The sequence below is a fragment of the Cynocephalus volans genome, chromosome 12, assembly GCF_027409185.1.
Source record: "Cynocephalus volans isolate mCynVol1 chromosome 12, mCynVol1.pri, whole genome shotgun sequence".
Classification (NCBI taxonomy): domain Eukaryota; kingdom Metazoa; phylum Chordata; class Mammalia; order Dermoptera; family Cynocephalidae; genus Cynocephalus; species Cynocephalus volans.
In genome coordinates, this window is record NC_084471.1 from 70,134,346 (window position 1) to 70,156,902 (window position 22,557).

Genomic DNA, 22,557 nt, shown 5'->3' on the forward strand with positions numbered 1-22,557 from the left:
TCAGGTGACAAGTTATAGGTGGCCATGGCACTGCTGAGGACTGAACTTACAATGTTTAATTCCTTATCTATTAAAGAGAATACTTCTTAGTAGCAAAGAATAATAATTTGCATGTATATGTATTTGTACTTACATATTCATTCACTCAACAAGTATTTATTAAGTGCCTAGTATGTGCCAGGCACAGTTCTAGATCCTGGGTGTACAGTGATGTTCATTTGTTTTAAAATGGTCTCTTGCCACAATTATCACCTTCAGTAAGTGACTGTTGATTGAGCCTTGATCCTTGGTATAAATAGAAACGTATTTCTATTTAGTTATTGATTTGCTCTAATTTTTAAAAATGTTAAAAGTTATCATGGGAAAATAACTTTTCCTAATTGCTTTCTCCTATTTTTATCCATTAATGTTAATTTGGGAGCAGATATTTAATAATTTTTTAAAAATCAACAGGTCAAGTAAATATATATTAGGTAATAGACAAAAAGCTAGATAACCAGGCAGTTAAGATGGCAGGGCATCTAATCTTCTAATTCTTCTAATCAAACTGATGATGTCACTGGAGAAAAGAGGGTCAGTTGGAATCCAGTGTTTGGCAGTTACCAGAGGAGCTGGGGCTGGGCAGAGGGTACCCAGGAGCCATCCTGGGGCCGTTAACCTCCTAAACAGCCAACATTGTATGTTCAGGCCTGTGTACCAGAGACACAGGAGGTCTTGTGACTGACAGAGTGACCCAAAATGGAGAAGGACGAACCCCCACAGTTGGTAACTCCTGCATCGGTGAAAGCCATCATCTCAAGGATTGAGGCTGCCCAGCTAACCCGGGCTCAAGAGGTAGCCCCTGAGATAGGAGCATCACCCTTCTATTGGGGTCTGATGTGGACCAATCCCAGGCTGAGCAAGATGCCAGTTCTGGGCCCACAGGAGTCCTGTTATACTCAGCAACCTGGGTTAACAAACAGATTAAGTAGAAAATATCGACCTCCTAGATTTGGCCTTTTTAGTGTGAGCTGGAATCAACCACCCCTGCTGTGGCAGGGCTATGACCAGGAAGGTAGCAACCCACAGGGAATTGGACAAAAAGCTCCAAGATAGCCCTGAGGCACACAATGATGGGTCCTAGATGGCAAGTGGAGGGGCCCACTTTCTTGATTCAAGGTCTTTTTTTGGCAACCCACCAGAATCCCTCAAGCGGAGCCCCAGAAGCTCATGGGGATTGGGGAAATGACCAAAGGCTTGAATCACTCTGTACACAAGGCTCTAGTTCATTTTTTACTGAAGTCTCTGATCCTGAGGGCTTTTGGGGTCTCATTTTTGCCTCTGGATCATTGTGGAAAGAGACATCCAGAAGTCCTCAGCAAGCTCTGAAATTCTTTTCTTTTTTTTTTAAAGATGACCGGTAAGAGGATCTTAACCCTTGACTTGGTCTTGTCAGCACCACGCTCTCCCAAGTGAGCCATGGGCTGGCCCTAGCAAGTTCTGAAATTCTAAAGAAATGTTCACTGTGGATATTTAGTATTCTGTCCCTCCCTGAACTTCTCAATAATCAAAATGATAATGAAAAGAGTTAACACTTTTTTAGGTGCTAGGTACTGTTCTAAGCACTTTACAAATATTAATTCATTTAATCCTTACAAAAACTCAGTGACAGACACTATAATGATCCCCACTTTACAATTAAGAAAACTGAGATTCAAGGAGGTTAAGTGACTTGTCTAAGGTCATTCTGCTAGCACTTGGCATCTGGCTCCAGAGTCCACATCCCTAAACATCTCAATCTGCTGCCTCCTATATAGGATATTTCTATCCAGCTCTCAGATATCTTGGACAACGTAAATTGTGTCATCAACCACTTCCAGGAAGAATTAGGATATGATTTAAAAGAAAAGGCAAAATCTCACCAGACAGAGCAAAAGGGCAAGAAGAGATTCATCTTATTGGAGAAAATTGCCTCCTTCTCCAAGGATGCTAAGACTAAAGAGAAGCACCTTTATGAAATTCTTCACTGGCTGGGTGACTGGGGTGAGTTTGCGAGCTGGGTGCAGTCCTGGGGGGGGCTGCCTTCCCCCCAAGATGCTGGTCCCAGCTTTCTCAGTCTCCTCCTTTCTCTACCTAGGTTAGCATTCCCTGGGAGGGGAATATGGAGTGGTGGGCACAGGGACAGCAAAGGACACATTGCAATGCCCCTTCCCCAGTGAAACATTCCACCACTCATGTCACAACACATCACCTCCTCTCCCCAGAAGCACAAACATGTAATTGTCCAAAACTTAATAGATCATGACATTAGCTGAATATACGATGAAGCCTAAGTCACAGGTCCATTATGACATCTCATTTTTTTAGGAGGATAGAAACTAAGTTCAAACCCACACTAGCTGTTTTATAGAGGAACCTAAGGGTGATATTCAAAGCAGTGAATGACCCTTACTGCATGGGTACTGATGCCAGCCATAAGCAACTGATATAGCCATTCAGGTGTGGACCGGCTATATATAGCCCTGAAGCCAGATGCTACCCCGGTTCAGATCAGAGTCATTTCATCACAGGACCTGTGTGCTGTGAGGTGTGCTGGATGCCCCAATGTTGGAGGAAGATGGCACAGGGATGTGCCCTGGCCCCCTCAGACTCTCCTCCCTTGGAAAGCTCTTAGTTCAATGGTCTTTCAGTTGCCTGCAAGGACTAAGAGAGCTGTTGACTCCACTTAAGTCATTGAATTGTTCAGGAAAGCTGGCCAGTTGGCTCAGTTGTTTTACAGCATGGTATTATAACACCAAATTCAAGGGTTTAGATCCCCATACTGGCAAGCTGCCAAAAAAAAAAGAAAAGAAAAAAATATTGTTCAGATACTGGACTAGGCAGTGAGCATAGAGCAATGACAAGACAGACACCTCCCTGGCCTTATAGTATGACAATACTATTTAATGTCTATTGTGTATTTCTATGTGGCAGGCCTCATGTTAATCATTTCACTTGTACTGTCTCACTTAATCCTCCCCTAACCCTTTTACAGAGAAGGAATCTGAGGCTCAGAGGAATAAGTGACTTGTCCAACATTACATAGCGAGTAAGAAGTGAAACCAGCTGGCCAACTTAGCTCAGCTGGTTAGAGCATGGTGCTGATAACACCAAGGTCCAGGGTTTAATCCCTGTACCAGTCAGCCACCAAAAAAGAAAAGAAAAGAAAAAAGAAGTGAAACCAATCTGACTTCAAAGCCGCTGTAACCCATGTGCTGTGGGGCTGCATGGGACTCTCTAGAGGATAGAATGTTCTCAATCTCCACTTCCCACTCCTTCTCCAGGTGACAGTCTGACCTATGAGATCAGGAACAGGAAGAGTGAGGAGGAAGAGGAAGCCTTGGACGAATGGATTGAAGTGATGGAGAAAGTGTTACCTCTCTCCCTCATCACCACCAAAGGCGGCATCGAGTCTCTCATTTCCCTTTGCTCCACTCTCATTGAAGAACAAAAGAAAAGGACACAAAGTAGGTTCCAGGAGCACCTGGGAGGAGCTGGGTGGGAATGGGGTTGATGCCGTCTCAGGGGAAGAAGTCATAGGCCAGGTCTGTAGTGGTCTTTCCAGCCTTCCTGCATAACAAAGCTTTATTTGAGATGGACAGTGGTGAGGGGCTGGGTGTTGAATTTAAGCTGAGTACTGAGCAGTTCTGAACTATCTTCAGGGTTGGAGGTGGGGTGATGTGGAGACAGGTCCTGAGGGTGCTCCCTGGAACTGTTCTGGTGAACAAGGCCAGAAGGCCAGGAAGGCTGGAGTTTATAGCTAGAGCCCAAGGAACATCCTCACTCCAAAACCAGCTGCAGAGCAAGGAAGTTTGGTAGGGCTCAGCTGGAGTCCCCTCTAAAGCCTTCCATATGTGGTCAGTCAACAACATAGCTAAACCTTGGAATTTTTCTCCTATCAACACTACACGGGACCTGAGATTATCTAACTCCTGCATTTTGCAGATGAGAATATTGAAGTTCAGAAAAGAGAAGGGACCACAAAGAAAGCTGTGGCAAAGCCAGGGCCCACACTTAGTTTTCTGGCTTCTTAATCTTACTCAAGAGCATGAACTTCAGAGTGACACAAACCTGAATTTGAATCCCATCTCTGCCAATTTCTGGCTGTGTGACTTTGGGCAAATTACTTAATTTCCCTGAGCCTCAATTTCCTCATATATAAATTGAGGAGGACACTGCCTACCTGCAGGGCTGTAGGGAGGCCTCCACATGGTGTGCGGTATCTGACACCATGCTTGGAACATGATCAGGGCTTAATAAACCGTAGCTAACATTAGCCTTTACCATTGAGTCTCATGGTCAGTTTTACTATAGTCAAGCAGGTTGATAGTCAGGGAGGGGGAAGACAGGGAAAAGTGGATGAGGAGACAATCTCTCCATACTATGTCTTGAAATATAGTTATTTGTATATTAATTTATTTCCTTGTTAGATTATAAACTCTTGAAGGGCAAAGGCTTTGTCTTATTTCTTTCTTTTTAGGGATTATTTACTGAGCACTTACTTGGTGCTGGTACTGTACTTGACATTAAACATGCATAATCTAATTAAGTCCTATGAAGTAGATGCTATAATTGTCCCCATTTTTCAGATTAGGAAACTGAGGCACTGAGAAGTTAGGAAACTTGCCCAAGGTAAGTGGGAAAGATGGGATTCAAACTCAAGTTATCTGGAATTCAAGCTGTGAACCACTAGACCATATGGCCTCCCTGACAATACCAGCTAGTATCACTTAATTTCCACATTTCTTCTGTCCCCTCATCCAAAGTTAGCCACTGTTTTTTTCTACCAGTGATGTTCATTGAATAGATAAATGAATGGATGTTCCAAGATAATCACTCCATTCGCCCTATACATAGTAGGTCCAAGGGGATACAACTATGATTATGACCCAGCCTTTAAGGAGCGAAGGTCTGCCAGTGGGTTTGAACACAGTGTGCACAATCTGTGTTTAGTGCATTTTCCTGGGGAGAGGGTCTACTGCTTTCATCAGAGTATCAAAGGAGTTTGCGACCCCCAAAATGGATAAAGACATTATTCATTTAAAAAAACAAACGTGAATAGTTGCAGGACCATGTGATAAATTCTGTACACACACAGTCCAGTGGTATCAGGAAAGGGAAATGAAGCTTCCCAGGGGGGCTTAAGTGGTTTGTGTAGTTAGCAATAGGGAGCCAAATATAGATGTTGAGGCTGGCAAGTGCCGTGATTAGAAAAATAACTCTACTGGAGAATAGGGAGGATCAGGAGTATGTTGGATTGGGTTGAACTGGATTGACTATTCCAGGCCCTTCTGGGTGCTATAGGTGCTGTGGAGCTGGCAGACTCTGAGGGTAAGCTCTGGGCCCAGCAGAGGTCTCTTCTGACAACATGTCCCTGATCTCACATACAGCCCCTGCTCCTTATTTTTGCCAAATCTCTAAGAGAATTGGATGGGAATCTGGGCCAAGGAGGGTCTGGAGAGTCAGTACAATCCTTGGGATCCAGGAGAGTTTGTTGCCTTTTTTCTCTCCACCTCTCCCAGTATCCAAACACACCTTCTGGCAGGGCTGGCGGGAAAAAAGCCCACAAAAGTCTACACCCCACCCTCAGCCACTGAGCCCAGAGCAGATGCTCCAGGACAAAGACAGCACCTGTACAAAGGTCTCTGAGGTGAAATCCATGCTACAGGAGCTCCTAGACTCCCCCATGTTTAACAAGGGGGAGGTCAAGGCCATCAGGTACATATCTGCTGTGGTGGAGAACCTCAACAAGGCCTTGATCCTCCAGCACAAGGAGAACAGGAGCCTGGAGACTAAATACAAATATCTGCAAATAGAGATGACCAAAGAGCTCAGCAGCCAGAGGCTATACTTCCAGAAGTCCATTCAAATCCTTGAGAGCAAGAGGGATGCTCTACTAAAGCAGGTAGAAATTCTAGGGGGAAAGTACCATGACCTTCTCCTGATAAAGCATGCCTTAGAGTTCCAGCTGAAGAAGGTTCGGACTGCTAGAGGTCAAGCAGAAGACCTGGCCAAGATTTTTGTTGACTCCCTGGGACCCTCTGAGAAAGAGACCCTCCTAAAGAAAGAAATCATCATGGAGGAAACCCAGCAGGAACCCAAAAAGGAAGAGCAGTTGTTTTCACCACTTTCCTCAAGTCTCGTAGCCATGGCCTGGGACAGTGGTACTACACCTTCTGCACATCAGCCACTTTCTACCATGACGACGCATTTGAGGATCGCAGATGTGTTCAGCAGCAAGAACACCAAAAGTCCTGAAAGTGTGTTGCTACCCTCAGTGGATCACAAGTTTCCTAAGAAATGGGAAAGACTGGTGGTAGAAAGCCCAGGCCACAAAGACAAAGACCAGGAAGACAACTTCTGGGACAAGGAAGGACCCCAAATTAAGTTCCAATTTAGGAAGCAGCTGTCCCCAGAAAGCTCCAGGAAGGTGTCCTCAGAGAGTCAAGTGGAGCACTGGGAGGAGGAACTCAGCTGGGAGAAGCAGAGGCAGCAGTGGCTGGTGGAGGAGGAGATGTGGCTGCAGCGGCAGAAGAAGTGGGCCCTGCTGGAGCAGGAGCACCAGGAGAAGCTGCGGCAGTGGGAGATGGAAGATGCGATAAGAGAGCAGCAGCAAAGATTCATACAGCTGGAAAAGGAGCAAGAGAGCCCAGCAAGTGAGTCGGAGCAGCCAAGGAAGGACATGGAGAATACGATCTTCACGACCCCCAGCCGACAGAGGAACTTGGACAAGGAAGATCCAATGCTGGTGCCTCCCCCAAGCCGTGCCCAATCTGCTCGCCAAGGCAGGAGGCCACACTTGCCCAGGTCTCCTAATACACAGCAGCCCACCACGGGAAACCAGACGACCATCAGTTCAGCTGAGTTTAACCAGAAACAACTGGCCTGCTGGGTTCCCAAAAAGTCCAAAAAATCTGCCTCCTTTCCCATTACTGGGACATCCATCCGAAGGGTGACCCGGCCCTCTTTGTGGACATCCCCCGTAACTCCTCAGGAGAAGGTATACCACATGGACATGGAGGCCCTGAGGAAGAATCTGCACCTTCTCAGCGAGGGGTCGAAGCTGGGGCTGCCTCACCACGTGCGCAGCAAGGCGTTGGAGCTCACCGTCACCACAATGCAGCTGAACGCACTCAGGCTGCAGTACCTGTGCCATAAGTACATCCTCCACAGACGCTTCCAGAGCCTCCGGTAGGTCCTCCCTGGCACCCGCCACACCTACCCACACCCACCGCAACATGTGAGCAGAGCCAAAACCCAATGGGAGGGAAGGAGGATGGGGCAAGGGGAGATGGGGAGAACCACCCCAGTCTTGAAAAAGGTCTCCTGGGGGAGTGGACTAGCAAAGGATGTCTGGCCCTGGGGCCTTGGGCAGTCCTTGATGGGTAGGAGGTAGGGCACACACATGGTGCACTCCCTGTAGCAGGCTTTTCCTCTAAGCCCGCTTCCTTATTTCTTCCTCTCTTCCTGTCATCCTGTCTATAACCTGCCTCACATGCTCCCACCATTTTCCTTTACTTTCTCCCGTCTGTAGCCCAAACTTGAGGCTCCTCACCTGATACCACCTCCCAGTTCTCTTCTGCCTCTTTTCCCAGCTCTCACTGATCTTATTTTCTCTTCTTGTTCCCAGGAATTACAGAAAATGAGTCATCTCTGGTTAACAGACTTGTGGGGAGGAGGAGGCCTCTCCATCCCCTAAATCTCTTCTCTTCTCTTCCCAGACAAGAAGTGATCAACCACATACAAGTCATGCAAGAAATGCCAGCTACCTATAAAGCCCAGAACCTCTACATCTTCCTGGAAAACATTGACCACCAGCAGAGCCTCAAGCTGCAGGCCTGGATGGACAAGCAGAAGGACCTAGAGGAGAAGCGCCGGGAGTGCCTGAGCAGCATGGTGACCATGTTCCCCAAGGTGGGCCTCCTGCCTGCCACCTCCTTGGTGGTGGGGGGTGGGGAGCAATCAGCAGGGATGGAGCCAGGAAATGAGCCAATGGGGATGTGTGGTGTGACTGGGGGAGAGGAGGGGGGAGCAGATGGGAAGTGAGAGAGCAGGTTAAAGCCTCTGAATCAGGAAGAAGTGAAGGCAGGAAGTGATCTGAGTGTGAGTGAGGGCAGCTTTCCAATCTATGTATATGGGGAGATGAGGTCAAGGGTTCAGATCCCCATATCAGCCAGCCGCAAAAAAATATATACGTGTGAGTTTGTGTATATGGGGGGTGAGAGCAAGAGAGAAGGACCCTTAAAAAAAAAGCCATTGAAAAAGAGGTTGTTCCAGAGGGTGGGGGTACCTGGATCACGCAGTCCTGACTTTGTGCTGGGACTCTCCCTCCCCTGTGGTTCTCTCTGCCCTGCTCTTGTCAGTTCCGGTTGCTCTCCAGGCCAGGTGTACAGCTGTCATCATCACACTCTTGATACGGACTCTCTTTGCTTCTCCCGCAGTTCAGCTCCTTTGCTTTCTAGTTTCCAGGTTTCTTCTTTCTTGGTTCACTTCCTTGTTTTAATGGAATACCTCCCCCAGTCACTTCCTGACAAAGAATGCATGGAATATTTTTTTTTAAAGAAAATATAGTTTTATTAATATTAATTTTTACATTCTAGGATGTTGTTGCGGAGCAATTGGGAGAGAGGGGGAGGGGGGAAAGGGGAAGGAAATGGGATGGAAGAAGAAGGAAGGAGGAGGGGTGGTATTGAGGCCTGTAGCACCTCCCTCATTCCCACAGGGGAGACCTAGGGGCTTCCAGTGGTGCCTTGGTCATTGCTGGGCTGGGTGCAGATATCAGGGGGTGTGGTAAAAGCCCTCACACTCCACCATCCCAGCTTGGGAACCCAGGTCCCTTCTTGCTGTGGCTTGGTGGTCGCCACTGGACTGGCTGCAGGTGTCAGGGGGGCGTGGCTGAGGCCCGAGGCCCCCCACCGCCCCAGCTTGGGAGAGCCCAGAGGGCTTCCTGTAGCGGCTGGGTGGTTGCTGCTGGGCTTGCATGGAATTTTAAATCATTGAAACCCTGGTTGTCTGAAAATGTCTTTACTTCATATCTACTTTCACTGTTGATTGACAGTTTGCCTGGATTTGGAAGTTTAGGTTAGAATCCATTTTCCCTCACTATTTTGAAGGTACTTCTCATTGCCTTCTAGGTTCTGATGTTGCTGTTGAGAGACCAAAGTCATTCTGAGTCCTGATCCTTTGGGTTTGGTCTATTTTTACTCTCTGAGAGCTGACAGAATCTCTCTATGTCTCCATTGTTCCATAATTTCATAATGATGTGCCTGATGTGGATCTATTTTTATCACCTTCATTTGGCATTTAGTCAGCCTTTTCAGTTTGGAAACTTAATGTCCTTTGTCCTGGAATGTTTTCTCAAATTGTGCATTAGATCAGCAGTTCTCAAAGTGTGGTCTCCTGACCACTGGGGATTCTCTAGACATTTTCAGGGGCTTTTTTTTTTCAGAATAATTTTTTAAAATATTTTTTTTTAATTGAAACATAATTTATTGTACGTATCTGTGGGGTTCAGCATTGAATATCATCTGTGTACAATAGGTGATACTCAAATCAGGATAATTACTATATTCAACATTACACAATGTAATCATTTTTGTGCCTATTTCTATATATTTATTTTAAATAAATTTTATTGTGTGTATTCAAGGGATACAACATGATGTTACTATATATATATATATATATATATATATATATATATATATATATATATATATATATATATATAATGGTTACTATAATGAAACAAATTGCTATGGTTTGAATGTGTCCCCCAAAAGGCATGTGTTGGAAACTTAATCCCCAATGCAACACTGTTGAGCAGTGGGACATTTAAGAGGGGATTAGGCCATGAGGGCTCTGCCCTCTTAATGGATTAATGCCATTATCACGGGAGTGAGTTAGTTATCATGGGAGTGGGTTCCTGATGAAAAGGATGAGTTCAGCCCCTTCTCTTCCCTCCCTTGCACTCTCTCTGTCTCTGTCTCACATGCTCTCTTGCTCTTTCATCTTCTGCCATGAGATGACACAGCAAGAAAGCCCTCCTCCCCATATAAGGGCCCTTGGACCTTGGACTTTCCAGCTTCCAGAACCATAAGAAATAAATCTCTGTTCTTTATAAATTACCTAGTCTCAGGAATTCTGTTATAGCAGCATGAAATGGACTAAGACACAAATTAACATCCATCATCTCACATACTCATAGTTTCGCATTCCTGCCCCCCGCCCAATGGCAAGAGCAGCTAAAACTCATTTGGCAAAAATCCTGAATACAGTCCACTATTATTAACTATAGTCCTCATGTTGCATATTAGATCTTTTGACTTCTTCATCCTACATATTTGCTGCTTTGTATCCTTTGACCTACATCTCCCCATTTTCTCCCTCTCCCACGCCAACCCAGGTAACCACTTTTATTTTCTATCTATATATCTGCCCTTTTCTTTTTTTTGTAGATTCCACATATAACTGAGATCATGTAATATTTTTCTTTCTGTGTCTGGCTTATTTCATCTAGCACGGCGTCCTCCAGGTCCATCTATGTTGTGGTAAATGGCAGATCACCTCCTTTTTAAGGATGAATAATATTCCATTGTGTATATATATCTACACGCCACAGTTTCTTTATCCATTTGTCCATTGATGGACATCTAGGTTGTTTCCATACCGTGGCTGTTGTGAAGAATGCTGCAATGAACATGGGAGTGTAGGTATCTTTACAAGATGGTGATTTTATTTCCTTTGGATATACCTGGAAGAGGAATTGCCAGGTTATATGGTAGTTCTATTTTTAATTTCTTTAGGAACTTCCATACTGCTTTCCATAAAGGATATACCAATCTACATTCCCACCAATAGCATACAAAGTTCCCTATTCTTCACGCCCTCTTCAACACTTATCTCTTGTCTTTTTGATGATAGCTAACCTAAGAGGTATGAGGTGATATCTCACTGTGGTTTTGATTTGCATTTCCCTGATGTTTAGTGATGTTTATCATCCTTTCATATACCTGTTGGCCATTTTTATGTTGTCTTTGGATGAATGTCTATTCAGGTCCTTTGCCCATTTTTTAATCAGGTTATTTGTTTTCTTGCTATTGAGTTGTAAAACTATTTTCATACTAAGACTTTATCCACCTTTTTCACTGTGTTGACATTTGCACTGACGGTGCAAAGGCAATAGTGGGTAGAACTGCTGACACATTAGTGAGAATCAAGGCAGTAACACCAAATTGCACAAGTGGTCATTCTTCTCTACCACATGCTCCTTTAAAAAAAAACAAACCATTTTCACTTAGGAATGTAAGATGTTTTATTTGGGAATATTAGATAAAGCAGTAAAAATTATTAATCTCAACCCCTGAATATATGTCTCTTTTTGTTTCTATGTGACAGCATAGGAGATTAATATAAAGCACTTCTGCTCCATATCAAAAAAATACAAGGGCTGTCTCAAGGAAAAGGGATTGTGTGGATTGCAAACTGAACTAGCTGCTTTTTTTATGGAGCACAATTTTTCCTTGAAAGAAAGACTGACAGTATTTAGCAGGTATTTTTCCAAAAATGAGTGAGACAAGTGTGTTTGTTTGTTTTCCTTTTTGGTGGCTGGCCACTATGGGGATCCGAGCCCTCGATCTTGGTGTTACAACACCATGCTCTGACCAACTGAGCAAAAGGGCCAACCCAAGTTTTTTTAAAAGTAAAAAATAATAGAATGATAGAATGTCAGCTTTCAAGAGAAAATTTAGGATTTTGGGAAACTTGTATTCACCACCATGAGCTTGACATCCTCCCAATATTAAAAATGTTCCCTCGGATGATGGAGTCAGAGGCACTGAGCCTCTCCTGCCTATCCTTCCTCATCCTCTGACTCGAGGCAACTCCATCTCCAGCTACTCTCAATGGCTTCTAGGTGTGTATTGTTCAAGAGCAACTATACCCTTGAGTCTAGCCAAGAAAGTGATTAAATAGTTCAGTTTCTCTAAAAAAAAAAAAGGAAAAAATGTGTTCCCTGATAAAATTGTTGATGACATTAACAAATTTGATTTTTTTTTAGTTGTATAATGAAATGTATCAGTATTTGGAAGAGCTGCATATCATGGTAGCCAGCATCTTCCAGGTGATCAAATGCATGATGTTACAAAAATCATGCATTTGGGGGCTTCCGGTCAAGATGGCAGAACAGACGGTCCCCAGCATCACTCTCTCCCACAAATCAACCAATTTACAACAATTAAAAAGCAATAGACAGCCAAGCTGGGGCCGCTAGAGATCAGGAGGAGGAGAGACCTATAGAGTGCATGAAGGCAGGAGAAGCCATGATAAGAGCAAGAAAGAACTGCTCTGACCATTTCAAGCCCTGGCCACTTCAAGTCTGGAGCTGCTGCGTGCATGGAGCAGGAGCTGGCAAAAGTCACAGCTGTGCCCTTCCTATGAAGTTGCTTGGAGGTTGCAGGGGAGAAGAGGGTCTTGGTGGCCCCCAGGCAAGCAAGACCACTGATAGGGTTCCCGTGGACCCACATAGGAGCAAGGAGCCACAACAACTGAAAAAAAAGAAGCTGCTAAGAGGCTAGTGAGTTATCGCAAGGGACCGGCGCACAACCCATCCCATGGGAAATATTTGGAGCACAAGCGGTGGGGGAGACAGGTCCACTGGGAGAACACTGGGGCACAGCAAGGACAGCTGATCTGCCCCCCAGTCAGCCTAGGACCACTCAGTAGAGACTGGTCAGGAATATAGAACTACTGGGGGTGCAGTTTGCTGAAAAGACTCAGGCCCAGACCGGAGTTTCTACACAACCCAGGTGTACCAGATTTCTTGAGACCCAGAAGTACCTATAAAGTCAACCATTAAAACCTGAACTGCACATAAAGCCTTCCCCAGGGAATCAGCAGCAAAGCAACAATTTAGCTCAACCACAGAGCTCAAGTGCTGGTCCCACAGGAAGTTCCCCCATTTTAGAAGTAAGCAAAGGGCAACAGATTAGTTCTAATGCAGAGTTTAAATGGTAGGAATAGCAAATAATCCAACACAGAACAGAAAAAAAAGACAAAATACCCACAGATCACAGACAAAGTTTGATATTAACTAGTAAAGTTCTCACATTACCAAAGAACCCCAGTAAAACCTAGAAGGACAGGAAGTCCTCTGGGCTACTAAGCCAGAGATGCAGGGAGGGCTGGAGGCCTCAGCCATGCCCTCCTGACACCTGCAACCAGTCCTGAGAATGGAGGGCCAAGGGCCTCAGCCATGCCCCACTGACACCTGCAACCAGCCCAGCAACAACCACCAAGACACACTAGGAAGCACCCTGGGCTCTCCCAAGCCAGGGCAGTGGGGGTCCAAGAACCTCGGCCACGCCCCCCACACACCTGCAATCAGCCCAGTGGCAACCACCAAGCTGCTGCAGAAAGTGCCCCAGGCTCCTGAGCTGGGGTGGGGGAGGTGGGCCAGGACTTCAGCCATACCCCTCTGACATCTGCACCCAACCCAGCAATGACTGGGCCACCACTGGCAGCCCCCTGGTCTCCTATGCAGGAATGGGGGGGGTACCACAGGCCTCAACTTCGCCCCTCCTCCTTCCTCCTTCTTCCACCCTATTTCCTTCCCCTTTTCTCTCTCCCCCTCCCCCCCAGCTGCTCCATGACAACATCATAGAATGTAAAAAAAATAATATTAATAAATAAACTTTTTAAAAAATCATGCATTTGTAAAGATCCATTCTAGATGCAAGATAGACCAACAGCATGTGAAATGTTCACTGATACAGTTTCACATTTCACATTTCAACTAACCTTTAAGAAACTGCCACTTGTGGAGTTCTGGTGTAATATCAAAGAAGAAGATCCATAGTTATCTGACAAGGCTATGAAAATATTCTTCCCTTGTCCAGCTACATATCTGGTGAGGCTGACTTTCCTTCACATGCTTCAACCAAAACAATATAATGCAATAAATTGAAAGCAGAAGCCAGATCTGAGATTCCTGCTATCTTCCAGTAAGCCAGGCATTAAATACATCTAAAAAATGTAAATATGTAAAAAATGTAAAACAATGTCAGTCTTCTTACTAAATTTATTTCAATTTGGAAAATACAGTTATTTTTTCATAAAAATATTTTATTTATATTAATAGGTAATAGGTTTATTATTGTGATTCTTTAATGAGTTCATAAATGTTTAAATTTTTTGTTTTAATATCTAACACAGTAAACATTGATACCCCTTTGGGGGTCCTCAATAATTTTTTAGAAAGTAAAAAGGTCCTGAGACCAAAATGTTTGAGAACCAGTGCATTTAGTGATTTCCTCTCCTACATTTCTTCTGTTCTCTATTTATAGAGCTCCTGTTATTCAGACATTGGGACTTCTGGACAGATTATCCATTATTCTTCTCTTTTCTCTGCTATTTCCCAGCCCTTTGCATTTTGTGTCTACTTTCTGGGGTAGTTCATCAACTTTATTTTCCAGTCTTTTATTGAGTTTTTTCATTTCTGCTATACTGTTTTTAATTTCCAAGAACTCTTTCATGTTCCATGATTTTTCTTTTTATAATATAGTGTCCCTTATTTCTTGGATACAATATTTTCTCTTGCCACTTTGAGAATGTTAAAAATAGTTTGGGGCAGTTTTCATATACTTGCATAGTCTCAGTATCCTCAAAGTTGCTTTTTCTAATTGTTTTGGTCTCTTTCAAGTCTTTTACAGTGTTCTGGGTGTCTGGTGGTCTCTGGCTCTCTTCACTGGAAACTTTTTGAGTGTGTGTGTAGTGGTGGTAGAGACTTGTCAACTGAGGGTGGCACTAAGGGTAATCTGGGTTGATTAGTAATTTCATGCTGGATAACATATCCTAAAACTCAGTGGCTTAAAATAACAATATCTTAATTATACCTCTCAGTTTCTGTGGGTCAGGAATTTGAGAGCAGTATGGCTGTTTGGTTCTGGCTTATGGTCCCTCATGAAGCTGCAGCCATGTGCCAGCAAGAGTTGCAATCTTCTGAAGGAAGATCTGCTTCCAAGGTGGCTCACTCACATGGCTGCCAAGTTAGTACTGACTGTTAGCAAAAGATCTCAGTTTCTCTCTACATGGGACTTTCCACAGAGTTCCTGGAATGTATTCACACATGGTAGCTGCTTTCCCCCGGAGCAAGTAATCCAAGAGACCAAGGTAGAATCTGCAATGCTCTTTATGACCTGGCTTGGAAGTCACACACCACCACCTCTACCATACTCCCTAGGTCCTAGAGACCAGTTCTCATTCAATTTGGAAAGAGACCATGCACAAGTATAAATTCCAGGAGGCAAGGATCCTTGGGGGCCATGTTGGAGGTTGGCTACCACACTAGGCTAGGCTATTTCACTGGGGAGCCTCCAATGTCCCTATCTTTGGGCTTTTTCTTTTAGAACTATCAGATTTCCCACTGAAAAAGCTTCTAGTTTGCGTGGAGGGTGTTTGCCTGGCTGAGAGCCAAGAAGAGAAAGTTGTTTTTTTAGGAGGGGAGGTCCTGAACATTCAAATTGTGAATTCTCACTTAATACCCTTGTTTTCAGGTTGTTACCCTTGCTCTCAAATCTGCCTAGCGTTCCACGGTATAGAGAACCTGTTTTACACTTTCTGGAAGATAAAATTCTAATCTTCTGTCAGAACTAGAAAGTCTCCTGGCTGTGTAGAGCAGGATCGGAAGATCTGGGAATCCAACTGCTTCCTAGACAAACTTTCATCCAATCTCCCTGTTTTTGGTCTCATCTTTACTCCCTCTTCCGGGGGTACCTGGTGCCAGCAATTCCTGAGCTTTTTGGTAGTTCTTCATTGAGAATTTGGTTGTTTCTGGGCTTTTCCTGCCACTATCTTAGGAATCAGCTTTCTCAGGTCTATTAGTCAGTTTTCATTTATCTTTTAGATTTCAGCATCCAAAATTTTTAGCTGTTATTTCTTTGGTCTTATGAGATTATGCCTTTTTTTTTTTTTTTTTTTGGCGGCTGTCTGATACGGGAATCTGAACCTGTGACTTTGATATTAGAAGGCTGTACTCTAACCAACTGAGCTAACTAGCCAGCCAGATTATGCCTTTTAGGGGAAAGGCGGGGGTCAGCTTTATTGAATATAATTTACATTCAGTAAAATTCACCAATATTAAGGGAGTAGACTGAGGGCTTTATAAGGAGAGCAAGTGAACACGTTAGAGCACTCTCGCCCAGCTCTCACCATGTAATGCTCTGCGCTGCCTCGGGACTCTGTAGAGTCCCCACCAGGAAGAAGGCCTTCACCAGTGCCCCCTGCACTTTGGACTTCCCAGCCTCCAAAACTGTAAGAAATAAGTTTTATTTCTTTATAAATTACCCAGTTTCAGGTATTTGGTTATAAGCAACAGAAAATGGACTAATACATATATCCTTGCTGAGAACTCACTCTTTCCCCATAGAAACTGACAGTAGGAAAAAACCTTACTTTTTCAAATTCACCTACTTTACCTTGGCAGAATTCAATAAGATAACCATCCAAAATGTATAGACCTGGTTCTAGCATTCATAAATCAAGTGCAACCCAAGTAAATCCTAAGGTGCTATGTGATCCAGTTTTGCCATTGTATCCCATTCAGGGATAAAAGATTCAGCAACCAAAAATGATTAAAAAGTAACCCCAATCTTTAATTAGGTCACTCAAATAACTAAAGAGGGTCCAATTTATAATCCATAGTAATGCATAGTTTCTCTTTTCTCTCCTCTTCCATTACCCCATATCCAGAAAACCTCTTTAAACTCCAAAATACTCTGTCCTTTTCACTTGGTCTAGATAAATGATTACTAATCTATGGGCCATAGACCTCTGAAGGACAATGGATCCATGTATATACCAATAATTGTCTATATACTGAATTATAAAAACAAGACAAAAAACAGAGAGAGAGAGAGAGTAAATCTATTATTATTACTATCATGGGAATCCTTGAAACTTCTGACATTTAAAATGCATCCAGGGCTGGCCAGTTAGCTCAGCTGGTGAGAGCATGGTGCTGATAACACCAAGGTCCAGTGTTTGGATCCCCATACTGGCCGGCCACCAAAAAATAAAATAAAATGGATCCAAAATAGTACAGGAAATTTAAAAAATCAAAACTCATAAGGCCAAAGAGATAATAGCTAAAATTTTAGGATAATGGAATCAAAGACTCCTATCTCCACCTCTTTTGACTCTTTACTATATGAATTGATTTAGCTTCTCTGACCCCTTTTAATTTTTTCATTGCTGTTTTGCCCATTTTCCAGATTCTCTACAACAAAGGAGAAAACAGGAACTAACCCAGCAAATAAGAATTCATACCCTTTGGGAATACTAATAATTTTGTCCCTATTATACAAGAATTGAGTTTACATCCATATCCATCTTTGACATGGCAGGAATAACTCTTTGCACTAGCCATGAGTATTGGATCTTTCCTTGCTAGATTCTATCATTTGCCGATTCTCCAACATCATGTCTTTGGGACCAGCAGCCCTCAGCTCTGGATCTGAGGCTCAGGAAGGCTAGGAAAAGGATGATTTCAGTTTCCTGTACTTTTTCCCCAGCCACCAGGGGCAGAGAAGCAGCAAGTGCTGACATGGTCCATTAAGGGTATAGCCAGTGGCTTGAAGGGATTGGAGAATCCCACAGCAGTGACTCAGAATCTGCTGGCATATGCCCTAGGATTGGGTCAGGAGGTATCTCCCCTGAGCCCTGAGCAGCAGTGGCCTGAGTTTGGGGAAGGCAGTGTGTTGAGGGATTCAATCCAAGTTCTGGTATCAGGCATTTGGAAGAGCCTAGCTATGGAGGTTTCTTCCACTTCAGTTTCATATCCCCTTATACCAGTCCTGATAATCTCCTGTAGGTGTCTTGACTTGCTCAATTGGTTTTGGGGACTGAGAAGGAAAGAGACCATATGAGACTTCCTTCAGTGGCTGTGAAGGTTCCCTCAGCTCCTTGCCCAGTGTCAGGGTTGGGGCTGGATGAAAAGATACCCAGGGCACCCCAGGCACAACCTAGCCCCATGCCATGAACCCTGCAAGGGCTCTCATGAGTTAACAGCTGCTCTGGCTTCTTTTAGTTTTCTTCCTTGCTGTTTTGCCCAATGTCCAGATTCTTCACAACACAGGAATAAACAGGAGCTAACCCAACAAATAAGAATTCAAGGAATTTCTAGGAAAGGTCTGATACCCTGGGATCTCAGGGGTTTCTAACTGGAGGGATTCCCTGGGGCCTTACCCTCTTCACTCAGCCCTGAGCCCAGCAGGGGCACCAACAGTCAGGCAGTACCTCCTCCCACCCTAGAGAGGGGATAACTTCCTTTCTCCCTGATGCCTCTCTGTTGGTTCCTCTAGCTCCAGCTGGAGTGGAACATTCACCTGAATATCCCTGCAGTCACCTCCCTAAAGCCAAGGAAATGCAAGTCACCCCCAGCCTTACCCCAGCGCATCCACTCTGCCTGCAAGCAGCCCTTTCCGTCCAAGCACCAGGAATATGTGCCCCTGCAGATGGCCCGGTAGGTGTGGGGAGGCCAAGGGAGCAGCCAGCTGAGTGGGTGGGGAGGCAGGGAGCAAGCCTAGCACAGACAGGCAAAGATCACCACACGAGTTGCAAGGTGCCTGTTTTCTCAGGCAGCTGCCCTGCCCTGTTCTGGCCTGTTGACCCAGAGGTGGGGTTTATGTGTGGCTGTGTGGGCTTCAGGGCTATCCTGACCATGTAAGTGTGTTTCAAACTACATAACTGAGAGACTCTGAGAACCCATGGCTGAAAACTTATAACCATTTCTACCCTGAGCAATGATCTGGCATCTGCCATTGACCTGTCCATATAAACAAACCCAATCCTTTCTACCATATGACCCCAAAGTCTCAAAAAGAGACACGGTGAGCCTCTGGGCAACCAAGAAGACCCATATCCAAACCCACCCTAGCATGGTCTGGTTCAGGGCTAAAGCACGGGGGCTTCCATGTGCCCAAAAGCACAGGTGCTACCCCTCAGAGCCTTTTTTAGCAGCTTCTCATCCAGAAGAGCCCCAGGGAAGTGAGACTTAGAGTCAATGCTGAGGGAAGGAGGGAAGACAAACCCTATCTGAGAAGGGAAAAGCTTGTTTCTTCTCAGTCTCTGTGTGTGTGTGTCTAACTCTTTGTCTCTTTTCACATTCTCCATACCCCCCAACCCTCCACCCCCAGCCAACAAAGGAACCAGATGGAGGCCATCTGGAAGACTGATGTGGCCTCCTCCAGTTACCCAATAGAAAAAAAGACCCCTGCCAGCCTGACCTGGCATCAGCTGGGGGGATACCCAGATATTCCCCGGCTGTTGGCATTGGATGTGCATTCCTCCTACCACAAAGGCTTGACATCCCTCAAAGCCCGGTAAGCTGCAAGGCCAGACGGTTAATCTGGATTCAGGAAGATCTGCCCACCAAGGGTAGGGGCCAGAGTACCTACTGTCCCTGTCCAACATCCCAGGAAGTCTCTTTCCAAACATTAATAATGACCTCACTGTACCACATCAAACAGAGAGATGCTAACCTGACCCATCCATTCATCAGCCATCAGCCTGGGTCCTCATGCCAGCATCACTGTACTCTGTTCTCTCAAAGGACTTTACATGTGTCTCAGAAGATCACTGTAGGAGTTTTTCCTTCACACTTGTTTCCTGGGCTGAACGTGAATTGCTCAGGAGCCATATCTCGCCATAGGCCTGGGCTTGTTCTCAGGGAGAGCCAAGTGTGGGAATGGAGAGATGAGGGACACGATGAATTGCATATAAACCTGAGATTTGGGCCTGGGCCTATCTTTGCTGTTTTTATTTCGTCACTGCCTTCAAGAACTGTCTCTGGGAAGAGCAGCTGAGGGAGAAGGGAGGCAGGACTCAGTAGGCCAACAGGAGGCTTTTCTGCTTAGAAAAGGTTCAGATCTCCTTTGCCTCTCTTGGTTTGAAGGTGTCACTGTTGAAGACCCAAGGCTCTTTCAAGGAACTTTTCCAGATTACCAATCCCATCTGCCTCTTGTGGCCTTGGCCCTGCCCCAATTGAAGATCTCCAACAGGGAGAGGGCACTGATGCCTGCCAGTCTAGACCTAACCACAACCAAGAGCTGTAAGATGCTGGTACTGCCCCCCATCCACCAAATGGGGACTTAGGCAAGACAGGGCAGCATAGTAGCATCAAAGAAAGTCAGTCCCTGGCTGTGCCTCCACTCTGAAATGGGCCTGAGAGTCCCAGCTGGACATAAGCATTATAGCGACCTGGTGCAGATACCTGGTTTTCAATTCCTGGAGACTATCCAAGGGATGTGTGTGTTGTTGTTGTTGTTGTTAATTGATGTGGACAGAGCAAACAGAATTGAGAATAAGTAAAGCAATACTGTGGCAGAACTCAGTAACCCAGAAATCAACTGGAGCCTTGCCCCACTGAGATTTGGCTAAGCTTGCCAAGGTCCTTCCTAGAGTCGTGTTCCTCCTCTCTGAACTCCTGTGTCTCCTCTCTGCCTCCCTGCAAGTGCCTGGGCTCTGCCCAGCATCTGTTTGGATCTGAGGCCAGCCCCTTTGTTCTTCCCACACACAGAGATATGTGCACATAAATATCAAGTGTGCACACTTGATACCAAGCATTTCCATGACATTTGTAACTTTCTGAAAATGTAAGGGGATAATGGGGATAGGGATTCACATTGAACAGCACCAAACAGCAGTCTCCTTTCTTTCCTTCTTCCTCCACCCCCCTCTTTGGTTTAACATGCAAAACTCTAAAATGCCTTCATGTCTCAAGCAGAACTGTTCCACCCACACACAGACCTCAACTGGGATCTCATCTTCAGGAATAAGCACTTATCAAAATATTATTCCCTGCAAAGACAGCTTCCCCTTTCTAAGGGAATATAGGCAAATACAATTTTCTTCCCTTTTTCCAACTCTGTACAGGTCTCTTCAGTTTATGACACACCTGGTGCAGAGGCAGAGCCTGCTGCATCTGTCTTCTTCATCTGCATCCCAGGTTGGCACTACTGACCTGCATGTCAGGCTGCTCCTCCATGTGTCAGTGTGGTGTCTCCCTGTGTGTTATCATGGCATGAGGATATGCCACTCTTTAACAGAAGTTCTCTGTCAGTGCCCAGGCTCCTGTTGACTTGGAGGCAGTTGTGCTGCTTTCTTTGTTGAGCACTCTGTGAAAGTGCCCTCCTAGAGAGACACTCTGCTTCCACTCCAGAAGTGCATCTTCTCTTTGACCACTAGCTCCACTGGCTGACCTTGAATCCTCATGTCCACTTGTGTGGTTCCAGGTCACCTGCCTCTTTGTGGTTCTGCTCACCTCACCAGCTCCCCTGGACATGCTGTCCAGTCCACAGCACCATCTAGTTTCATAACTAGGACCAACCTCATGCCAACTGCCTTGTTTTCCTGGTCTGCATGGCACTGACAGCCTGTCTTATGTCCAGGCCAACTGGGATATCCTCTCAGGGAAGGGCTATTCATCTTCCCTTTGTGGTTTTGTGTCTCTCAAAACCCAGAAGAGCCTCTTCTGCAAAATCTTTTTCTGCTTTGTCTTACAAGCATTTCCCCTGGGCTCTCTGACAGGCAGGACAGCTGCATATGTCCGCACACATCAAACATCTCCTACAGTTAGAGAAGAATCTTAGTCTCCACTCTAACTGCCCTGCCCTCCCCTTGCTCAGGGTCTATTCCTGCACAGCTGAAGTACATGCTGGTAGACATGTGCACACTGACACACATATGAGCACAGACTCGAGCATATGTCCAACATGATGGAGACAGACAAGAGGGCTTATAACTTGGTATCTGGGAAAGACATTAGATGGGGGTAGGGAGGAAGACACATGGTTGGTAGGAAAGAGCAAAGAAGACTGAGAGGAAGGAAGAGGATGCATTCTGTGAAGTAACACAAGACGTAGGTTCACAAGAGAAGTAGAGCCCCTGGGATTTGGCAGAAATGTTAAGCAGTTCCATGTCCAGCTCAAGTCTGGGCCCAGCTCTGGACTCGTCTCCCAGAAAGCTCTTGTCTGGGCTGGATGGGCACTCACGTTCCCAAAGACTTGTCTCAGTTGCTCCCCATCTGTAACTGTGTTAACTCTTTCAGTGCCTCAGCGACCCAAAGGAAGGAATGCCAGGAGCCCAGAGACGAGTCAGCTGAGCTTGTTCACAAAAAGTCAAGCGAGTCACTCCCTGGAACCCTAAAAAGCCAGAAGGAGCAAGACAGTCCCAGTTCCCATTCCATCCCTTAGCTAGTGATTGTCAAACTTCAGGGTGACTAAAAATTACATGGAACTTGTTCCAAATGTAGGTTCCCAGCTAGTGTTTTTAAACAAACACTCTGAGTATTGCTAAGTAGTCCTAGAACTTTGAGAAACACTATCTTCCTCCTTTAGTACCCAAACTATATTTTTAATAAAATAGAAGTTGGTTTATTTTAAAATTTTCTGTCTCATTGCTGAAACCCATACCTCCTCAACTCATTTTTGGAACCAGGTTCACGGCCATCTAAAATTGGTGTTTTTTTTGTTTGTTTTGCGGCTA

General features: G+C 45.1%; 1 protein-coding gene across 1 annotated transcript; it reads left to right on the forward strand.

Annotated features, from left to right (window-relative positions):
• Positions 1-738: 738 nt before the first annotated feature.
• FAM186B (family with sequence similarity 186 member B) lies at positions 739-22,318 on the forward strand. The gene is made up of 8 exons (XM_063076145.1): positions 739-834; positions 1,797-2,022; positions 3,303-3,485; positions 5,541-7,209; positions 7,740-7,932; positions 18,375-18,535; positions 19,209-19,394; positions 22,112-22,318. Exons 1-8 carry the CDS (start codon positions 739-741, stop codon positions 22,263-22,265), a joined length of 2,868 nt encoding a protein of 955 aa, XP_062932215.1. The 3' UTR covers positions 22,266-22,318.
• The last annotated feature ends 239 nt before the right edge of the window (positions 22,319-22,557 follow it).

What these genes read in the sequence shown, in the direction of transcription:
- FAM186B (XM_063076145.1), top strand. Translation starts at nt 739, where the DNA reads ATGGAGAAGGACGAACCCCCACAGTTGGTAACTCCTGCATCGGTGAAA. An exon ending in TCACTGGCTGGGTGACTGGG is followed by an intron (nt 2,023 to 3,302) that starts GTGAGTTTGCGA and finishes CTCCTTCTCCAG; the next exon opens with GTGACAGTCTGACCTATGAG. An exon ending in ACAAAAGAAAAGGACACAAA is followed by an intron (nt 3,486 to 5,540) that starts GTAGGTTCCAGG and finishes CACCTCTCCCAG; the next exon opens with TATCCAAACACACCTTCTGG.